The 8,988-nt window shown below is 52.0% G+C and overlaps 1 protein-coding gene across 1 annotated transcript; it reads right to left on the minus strand.

Annotated features, from left to right (window-relative positions):
- Positions 1 to 3,097: 3,097 nt before the first annotated feature.
- On the minus strand, positions 3,098 to 6,112 carry LOC126499785 (HLA class II histocompatibility antigen, DO alpha chain). Its single transcript, XM_050139136.1, has 5 exons — positions 5,989 to 6,112; positions 4,238 to 4,486; positions 3,769 to 4,050; positions 3,541 to 3,676; positions 3,098 to 3,356 (listed from the first exon to the last, which is right to left on the minus strand). Exons 1-5 carry the CDS (start codon positions 6,098 to 6,100, stop codon positions 3,353 to 3,355), a joined length of 783 nt encoding a protein of 260 aa, XP_049995093.1. The 5' UTR covers positions 6,101 to 6,112; the 3' UTR covers positions 3,098 to 3,352.
- Positions 6,113 to 8,988: the final 2,876 nt, after the last annotated feature.

Below are 8,988 nucleotides of genomic sequence, written 5' to 3' on the forward strand. Positions count from 1 at the left end.
CTTCTTCCGTGTCTGTCTGTCTGTCTAGCATCTTCCTCATTTTTCTCCTTTTTTCTCCCTCTTTCTCCTCTCAAGCCTAGATTCCTCCTCCTATTTATTCTCTCTGCCCACCAGCCCTGCCTATCCCTTCTCTGCTTAACTACTGGACATTCAGCTCTTTATTAGACCAATCAGGTGCCTTAGGCAGGCAACACATCTTTACTTCGTTGAACAAATGCAGCATAAACAAATGTAACACATCTTTACATGGTTAAGTAACATTCCACAACATCAGCAAATTCAGCGCACCTTTCTATAGCTGAAGTAACATTCCACAACAGAAAGAGAAGAAATAAAGCCTAAAGCTAAAGACCTGAGATACATGCTGATGTACCTCTCATCCCAATGGAGGCTGACAGGTCACAGTGAGTTCTAGGCCAGCCTGGTCTACATAGCCAGTTCCAGGACAGCCGGGCTATGTAATGGAACCCTGTCTCAAAACAGAAACAAGATCCATCAAGATGTAGTAATCCATCCCATGTGACATGAACAGGTGATCACTACCAACTGCTATCGTCCATCAACAAAATGCTATTATCCTTTAAAAGATGTATTTAGGGGCTGGAGAGGTGGCTCAGAGGTTAAGAGCACTGGCTGTTCTTCCAAAGGTCCTGAGTTCAGTTCCCAGCAACCACATGGTGGCTCACAACCATCTATAATGAGATCTGTTGCCCTCTCCTGGTATGCAGGCAGAACAATGTATACACAGTAAATAAATAAATCTTTAAAAAAAAAGATGTATTTAGTTCATAGCTCTGGAGCATCAGGACACGATGCCAGTCTCCGGTGAGGACCCGGAGACTAAGGATTCCCCACAGAGGAAGTGCATGGGAGGAGAGACCGCATTGCCAGAGAGGAAGCCAGAGAGAAGTCAGGATCAGGCTGGCTCTTACAACTCACCGACCAGAGCTACCTCAATCCCTCCCTGGGGCAAGGTCCCCAGGGACCTAAGAGCCTCCCTTAAAGGTTGACTCAACCTCAACATCAGCAACACTGGGGACCAAGCTGCCACACCGTGGATGGGTGCAGGCAAACCACATGCAAATCTCAGGACAGAGGCTGCTAGGCCAGTTGACAGTTATTGTCTCTAAGGAGGAGGCCACGGTAAGAAAGGAGGCTTGGAGGGGTTTGGTCACAAATCCTGTGGAGCTTTTTGACTTTTAGGCTACACACAGAGGGGATCTGAGGAAGCCATCGCAGGAGTCTCAGTGAAACGTGGGGGGAGTGGCAGTGGGCTGGAGAACAGAAGGGGGAACTGGCACTGTCATCGTGGGGGGGATTGTGACCTGTGATGGGGGAGGTGAACCCACAGGAAGAGGTGGACCCTGCTGAGCCCAAAGGGAGCCAAGGGAACAAAAGTAATGACAAACGGTGATGTCTTCCGAGAGCTAGGCTATCCTCTCTTGCTGCAACCCAACCCCTCACCTCAGCTCAAGGGGTACGTTTGGGCTGTGAGATCTTGTCCCTGCTCTAAGTACATCGGCCTGGGATGGGTGATTGCCCAGGTGTGGCCAGTTGTTCATTTTCCAAGTATTTGAAAGTGTGACTGGGAGTTAGTCCTGCGGGTGACCAAGCACAGAGGGCAGTGGCTAACATGTAGGTGAGCACGGAGGGGCTGTGGCTAACATGTAGGTGAACACGGAGGGGCTGTGGCTCACATGTGACCGAGCACGGAGGGCAGTGGCTAATGTGTGGGTGAGCATGGAGGGGCTGTGGCTAACATGCAGGCCATGTGGCCCCACAAGAAGACAGGCTACATTCTGCTGGCTTGTCAAGTCCCAGCTCTGTTCCCAGGGGACAGGACAAAACCCACCCCGAGTTCTGTGTGCTCCCATCCCTGTTCCTTTATGGTAAATAGTTTCTCCTCGGGTGTAGATCTTGTTATTGCTGGCGAAGACAACCTCCCCCACTTTCTTAGAATTTTTTGGTAGTCTTCCTGGGAAGTCCATGACTTCTTCATCAGCCCTTTCCTTCCCGGGGCCAAATTCACAGTTTTTGTTCTATTTACATCTTGATCAACTTTGATGCTTTAGCAAACCACAAACCCAGTTTCTCCAGAAGCCTTTTGGTCCAACTCAGACCGCAGGGTTCCCAGCCAAAGGCTCCCAGTAGCACCTATGTCAGAGACCCTGTTACCAGACTCAGGCTGGGATCGGGACAGTGATGTCACATTTATCACAGAGTTCCTGTTGCTACTTCCCTGCCCCTGAAACCCTAATCCAGAAGACCCCAAGAGACCCCTAAGGCATTCCTGCTTGGAAACCCATCTGTGTCACTCATTCGGCGACTGACAGGCACAGCCTTGTGCGTTCACTGATCTCTGTGAGTTTCACTTTTACTCATGGTTAAGATCTTCCAGCCCACACGACTAGAGAGAGCAGGTGGGTCACTTGGAAATCCAGCTTTTTTCTTTTAAGATTTACTTATCATTTCAATTTGATATGCATGAATTTTTTACCTGCATGTATGTCTGTGCACCATATGTGTGCCTGGAGCCGGGGAAAAGGGTGCTGGTGGCAGAGGAGGGCACAGGATCCCCTGGAACTGGAGTCACAGGTCGTTGCGAGCCACCGTCTGCGTACTGGGAATCAAACCCAGGTTCTCTGTAGGAACAGCTAATGCTCTAACCATTGACCAGCCCAGGGTATATTGTAGACCCACGGTGCTGCCCTCCTGCCTGATGTGTTAGTAGCACGCCAAGTCTTGGGCAGCTGTTTGCCAGTCATAGGGGAATGTCCGAAAGGGAGGGGCGTTCCTGTAGGAGCAGAATCCCTGTGAGCTTGGCTCCCAGCATCTTACAGAGCTGTCATTGTTGCAGTAATCAGATACTCCGTAACTTTTCCTTCAAGTCTGAACTCAGGAGATGAGTTTCATGAAGCCCCCTGGGTGAAATAACCCACTGACAAAATATGGGCCAAACCAGGCACAGATGAGCCCCGTTCACCCGTGTGAACCGCCATGCTGGGCAGTCACCACCCAGGCTCCTCTCTGTGCTCAGCATCCCTCAGCTGTAAGTATTGCCCCAGATCCCTTACAAAGGACAAACAGCAAAACCGTTAAGAGAATTTAGTGTGGCTGCCAGAGGTTTGGATGAATCGGAACCGTGAGTGCACTTGGGCAGGAGGGCGGCAGATGGGGCCCCACAAGTTCTAATGGGAGTTGGGAGCCAGTAAATGAGGGACCTGTAGAACAGAGGTTGTTGATGCCACTGGGGGTCCACACTGTAGCAGGCTGGAGCTGAGGACACAGAAGCTTCCAGAAGCTTGCCAGGAAGCCACGGGGCATTTCTCACGGGTTCCTCTCAGAGGAATAGTTACCTAAAGTAGTAAAAACCAGATGACCAAGGCCAGCCACATTCATTCATCCACTCGGCCAAACCCCTGATTCTCTATTTCCTCTCCCCTTCCTTTCCCGTCCCCCTCCCCTTCTTTCCCCTCTGCTTCTCACAGATCTCTGATTTCCCCTCCTCCCTTCACCCCCAGACTCCCTGGGCTTCTGCACCTGCGGACACTGGGCAGGCACATGCCTGTGACGATGAGAACTGTGCCCAGAAGGAAGCCCACAAAGCCGACGGCCAGGCCCATGTAGCAGACCAGGGTCTCGGTGGTTTCTGGTGGTGGGGTAAGCACCTGGGGCTCTGGGAGAGAAAGCGAGGGTCAGAGGACACAAGAAGGGATCCGGAGTAGAGGAGACACGGACGTGGACAGGCGATGACGTGGGACCCCGTACCCCAGTGCTGGAGGAGTGGCTGGTCCAGGCCCCAGTGCTCCACCCTGCAGTCATACACATCCTCGGCGGAGGGCACGAAGGTCAGGTAGTGAAACTTCCGGAACCTGTGGTTAGGCTGGGAGTAGAAGCTGGTCTGGGCCACTCCCTCAGTGACGGGCTGGCCGTTGCGCAGCCAGGTGACATCGATCACAGGCGGGAAGATATCATCCACCACGCAGATGAGGACATTGGGCTTTCCCAGCTCCACGCGAGACTTGGGGAGTACCGTCACCCTGGGAGGCTCTAGGAGGAATGAGATCCTGAATCCCGGAGCTCCACCCCTTACAGCTGGGCCTTACTAGGGCCAAGAGTGAGGGACATTTCCTCCCATGTGGTCACCCGCAGGGGAGCTCTGGGGTGGTGCCTACTGGGGCTGGAGGGCACAGGAGGACTCTGCCTAGTTGGGTGGGGCAGAGAGAAGGCCAGGTACCACTGATGGCTCTGGTTCGGTTGGAGCGTTCCACCAAGACGTCCAGGTGAGCTCTGATCATGGCGATGCTGGCCAGCCCACTTTGGAAGTTCGAGTATAGGGAGGCCCCAAATTCAGGCAGACGCCACACGACCTCCCTGTTCTTCAGGTCCACAGAAAAAATTTGTTCCCCATCAAATTCATGTGTGAACTGTCCAGAAGCATCGTAGGACTGGTAGAAGGCGGGTCCATAGGAGCCCATGTGGTCAGCTGTATCGGGTGAGGGCAGGGAGGGGGGAGAGAAGCAGGTCTGACTCAGGTGTGGGACCTGCTCACTCTCAGCCTGGCCTCGTCTTGGGCTTTGTGGGGGGACAGTCCTGTTTATGCCATAGCGGACCCTTGAGAGGCTGCAGAGACACGGCAAGGAGAAGACAGAGGGTGTGTGACCAGAACGTGTGAGGACAGAGCCCGCAAAGCAGGCTGGGAAGGAGGGGTGCCCCCGGATATGGTGTCTGCGGTTCCCAGGCCCCCATCATTTGTTGTAGCTGTAGCCGCAGCCGCGCTGTCAGGTCTTGTGTGTAAGGTGGTGAAACAGGGGTGAGGGGGGAGTGGCTAAGGGGAAGCACTGAAGGGGAGCTTTTGGCAAAGACAGTCAGTATAGGCGTGGAGGAGGTGCAGTGACGCACAGGGGCATGAACTAAGATCTGTGGCCCAGAGACTGGGGTGACAGCTCCCCACAAGCCAGGCATGGTGGCGCGGTCCTGCAACCCCAGCACTCAGAAAGTGAAAAGACCAGCCTGGGCTACATAGCCCGATGGAACCGTCTAGGAAACACTTGGAGGTGGAGAGGGAGAGAGAAGAGCCCAAAGCATCGTAGGATACACTGGATACAAAGTCAGGAGTTCAAGCCTGGCAGTGGTAGCACACACCTTTAATTCCGTACTCAGGAGGCAGAGGCAGGAGGATCTCTGAGTTTGAGGGCAGACTGGTCTATAGAACGAGTTCCAGGATAGCTGGAGGTTCACAGAGAAAACCTGTCTCTTCTTAAAAAAAAAAAAAAACATGGATCTAATCTACAAGGGAAGTAGAAAAAGACAAGATCTCTTGAGTAAATTGGGAGCATGAGGGCCTTGGGAGAGAGTTGAAGGGGAGGGGGGAGAAAGGGAGGGCATCAGAGAAAAATGTAGAGCTCAATAAAAATCAATAAAAAAAAAGTTAAAAAATCAGGAGTTCAAAGTTCACGTCCCAGAGATGACAGAATGGGTCTCACCTCACGACAGAACACTTCCTGGATATCCAGGGCTACACGTCCGTGCCTTCAGAGCTCTACAGGGGTGAGGTGAGTGTGAGGGCTGTCCTGTGTCTGCATGGTGTCAAGTGGAAGAGCCAGGGGCTCACACACACACAGCGGAGAACGCCGCACTGAAGCTGTGTGTGAGCCAGGGGCTCACACATACACAGCGGAGAATGCCGCTCTGAAGCTGGGCGAGACGTGTGTGAGCCAGGAAGTGGCAGAGGTGCCAGGGTGCTGAGCGGTGAGGCGGCTGAGGACATGGGTCTCAGAAAAGAGGAAGGGACAGGGAGGACTCTGAAGGTAAAGGGAGCCCAGAGAAGACCCTGTCACAGCTGGAGCTGGTTCCAGAGTGGATGTTCCAAAGGGGCTGGGGTTTGCCCACAGCTGGAGGGAGTTGCCCATAGACCAGAGACGGAGAGACTCTTCCCTCTGCTGTCTCCCTAGTCTCCTCCCACCCCCAGGGGTCCCCAGCACTTACCCTTGATGGCCCATACTCCCTGGGGACTCAGGAAGAGCATCAGGGTGTGAAACGCCAGGACCAGCTCCACACGGAGGACCATTGCTGAGGGGGTGGGGCACTGTAACAACATCTGTTTGGGAAGCGAGGGAGCAAGACGGAGGTAAAGAGAAACAGATCTAGGTTAGGGGAAGACCCTTGCTGTAAGCAACCAATCAGAGCAGCTCTCTGAGTTAACAGGTCTGTTGCTGGGTAGAGAAGCAAAGAGTCTGGGTGAGAAGGTGGAGGGTGGAGGCCATGGGTCACCTGTCACTTCATTGTTCAAGAAGGGGCTTCAGGAAGGAGCAGGAGGTCTCAGAGCACCAAACAGCTGTGCTGGGGACAAAGCCTCCGTGTGGTCTCTGATAGAAGGAACCTGATTTTCCATGTAGATCCCTTGGGACAAATTTGGGGTAAAAATAAGAAATAAAATGCACAAAGAAACTTTAAAGGGAAATCTCTACAATAAAAGCTCTTTAAATCAGTAAAACATTTTCAAAAATATTATTTTATCCTGTAAGAAAGGATGTGCAACCGTTGGAGCTGCTTTCCTGAAGAAAAGCTACAGGCAGTTCCCACAACCGATGGGAGGCAGGCAGAGGGCACAGGTGGTCTCTTTTTATCCCTTCTGGTCCCCAAGCACCCTCTTTTATGCTGGCCAGCCCCCAAATCATGACAAAGAGATTTATTACTAAGTGTGAATGCTTGGTCCTAGCGTAGGCTTCCCATTTCTATTCATTGGTGCTGCCTAGGGCTCATTTACCTCACCCACACACCGTCCATCCCACTCTCCCGCCTCCTCTGTGTCTGGCTGGCCCCCAGCTGGCTGACTGGCTTACCTTTCCTTCCGCCTGCCAGCCCCACCAATCCCTCCTATGCCCAGTTATTGGCTGACCAATCAAATGCTTTAGGCAGGCAAGGTGAAACAACAACACATCTTTACATAGTTAACCAAATGCAGCATATTCCACAGTGGGCCAGAGACTGGCTGGTGTGCTCGTGCCCCTGGCTTTTCCCTTTGATGGGTTGTACCAATGGCTGGCGCTGGAAGGGACTCAATCAATACAGAAAATAAAGAGATGCTAAGCCTAGAACTCTGGAGACAGAGGCAGGTGGATCTCTGTGAGTCTGAAGCCAGCCTACTCTACAGAGTGAGTTCCAGGCCAGCCAGGGCTACGTAGACCTGTCTCAGAAAGAGAAAGGAAGTAAAAACGGATAACCATCTACCCAGATAAAGAGAACTCTCATCAAACTTCTGAAAGTCTTTGTCAAAGATGCTGAAATAAACGGTTGTCAAGCTTGGCCGCATCTGAGAAGTCTCGTGGGTCTTCAGTTCCAAAGAGTCACCCGCGGGGTTTGTAACAAACACAGATTTCCAGGTCTGGGCAGGTGCCTCTGTGGGCAGAGTTTGCCACATGGGCATGAAGACCTGAGTCTGGAATCCAGGACACATAGACACCCAGACATGGTGGAGCATGTCTGTAGCATGTCCCTGGGAAGGCAGAGCCTGGCAGATCCATGAAATCTGTTGGCCATCCAGTCTAGTCACATGGGTCAGCTCCAGGTTCAGTGAGACCCCATCTCAAAAAGTAAGGTGGAGTGTCTTAGGCAGGGCTTCTATTGCTGCGATGAAACACCTTGACCAGAAAGCAAGCAGGGGAGGAAAGGGTTTATTAGGCTCACACTTCAGCATTGCTGTTCATCACTGAAGGAAGTCAGGACAGGAGCTCAAACAGGGAAGGATCCTGGAGGCAGGAGCTGAGGTAGAGGCAATGGAGAATGTTGCTTACTGGCTTGCTCCCCATGACTTGCTCAGCCTGCTTTACTATAGAACCCTGGACCAGCAGCCCAGGGATGACACCTCCCATCATGCACTGGGCCCTCACGCACTGATCACTAACTGAGAAAATGCCTACCAGCTGGATCTCAGGGAGACATTTCCTCAGCTGAGGCTCCTTCCTCTGATGACTCTAGCTTGTGTCAAGTTGACACAGAAGGCCAGCCAGGACACAGAGGTAGGCTGGGAAATGGCTCAGCAGGTGAGGGAACGCCTTGCTCTACCAGAGAACCAGAGTTTGGACACCAGCATCCACATGAGACGGCTCACCACACCCACAACTACAGCTCCGGGGGGACCCGACGCCTCTAGTCTCGGTGGGCACCTGTGCTCTCGTGCACACATTGACACTCACACACACTCACACACACACATACACACTCACACACACTCACACACACGTGTGCATAATTAAAAATAAAATAAATCAGGCTCAGTGGCCACACGCATGAGCACACTCGTGCACACACATCACACACACGCCCACCCATAAACACATATACACATGAAACATACCACAAACACACACACATATGAAACACACCACAAGCACACACACATATATACACACACCACAAACACACACACATATGAAACACACCACAAGCACACACATATATACACACACCACAAGCACACACATATATACACACACCACAAGCACACACATATATACACACACCACATGTAGACAAAGAGTGCAACGTAAGTGTCCACCAGGTGCAATGTAATGTGTGTACAGTGGACTATCACACAGCCACAAGTAACAACTGAAATCCACATGAGGCACGGGGATGAGCAAGTGGGATATGGGAAGACACAGTCCTCACACGTGGACACTGAATTGACTGATGCTGTGGACGGGGAGAGCAGAACCATGATGGCGTCTGGAGAGAGATGGCTGACCAGTGATTGTGTTCGTTCCCGGCTGCCCAGACTCGAAATAACCACTCAGAAACTGTATTATTTAAATCACTGCTTGGCCAATCACTTAAGCATATTGCTAGCTAGCTCCTATATCTTTGATTAACCCATTTCTAATATTTTATATATTACCATATAACTGTGACCTACCAGCAAGGTTATGGCTGGAGGCTTGTATCTTCCCCCTCTGGCAGCTCCAGGGTGTCTCCTTGACTCTGCCT

The sequence above is a fragment of the Alexandromys fortis genome, unplaced genomic scaffold (assembly GCF_014885135.2).
Source record: "Alexandromys fortis isolate MF-2015 unplaced genomic scaffold, M_Fortis_MF-2015_v1.1 scaffold_9, whole genome shotgun sequence".
NCBI lineage: Eukaryota > Metazoa > Chordata > Mammalia > Rodentia > Cricetidae > Alexandromys > Alexandromys fortis.

Excerpts from the sequence above, each read along its gene's own strand:
- LOC126499785 (XM_050139136.1), bottom strand. The coding sequence starts at position 6,100 with ATGTTGTTACAGTGCCCCACCCCCTCAGCAATGGTCCTCCGTGTGGAG. Across the intron at positions 4,487-5,988 it reads GGGAGTATGGGCCATCAAGG|CTGACCACATGGGCTCCTAT; the intron begins GTAAGTGCTGGG and ends CACCCGATACAG. Across the intron at positions 3,677-3,768 it reads GCCACTCCTCCAGCACTGGG|AGCCCCAGGTGCTTACCCCA; the intron begins GTACGGGGTCCC and ends TTTCTCTCCCAG.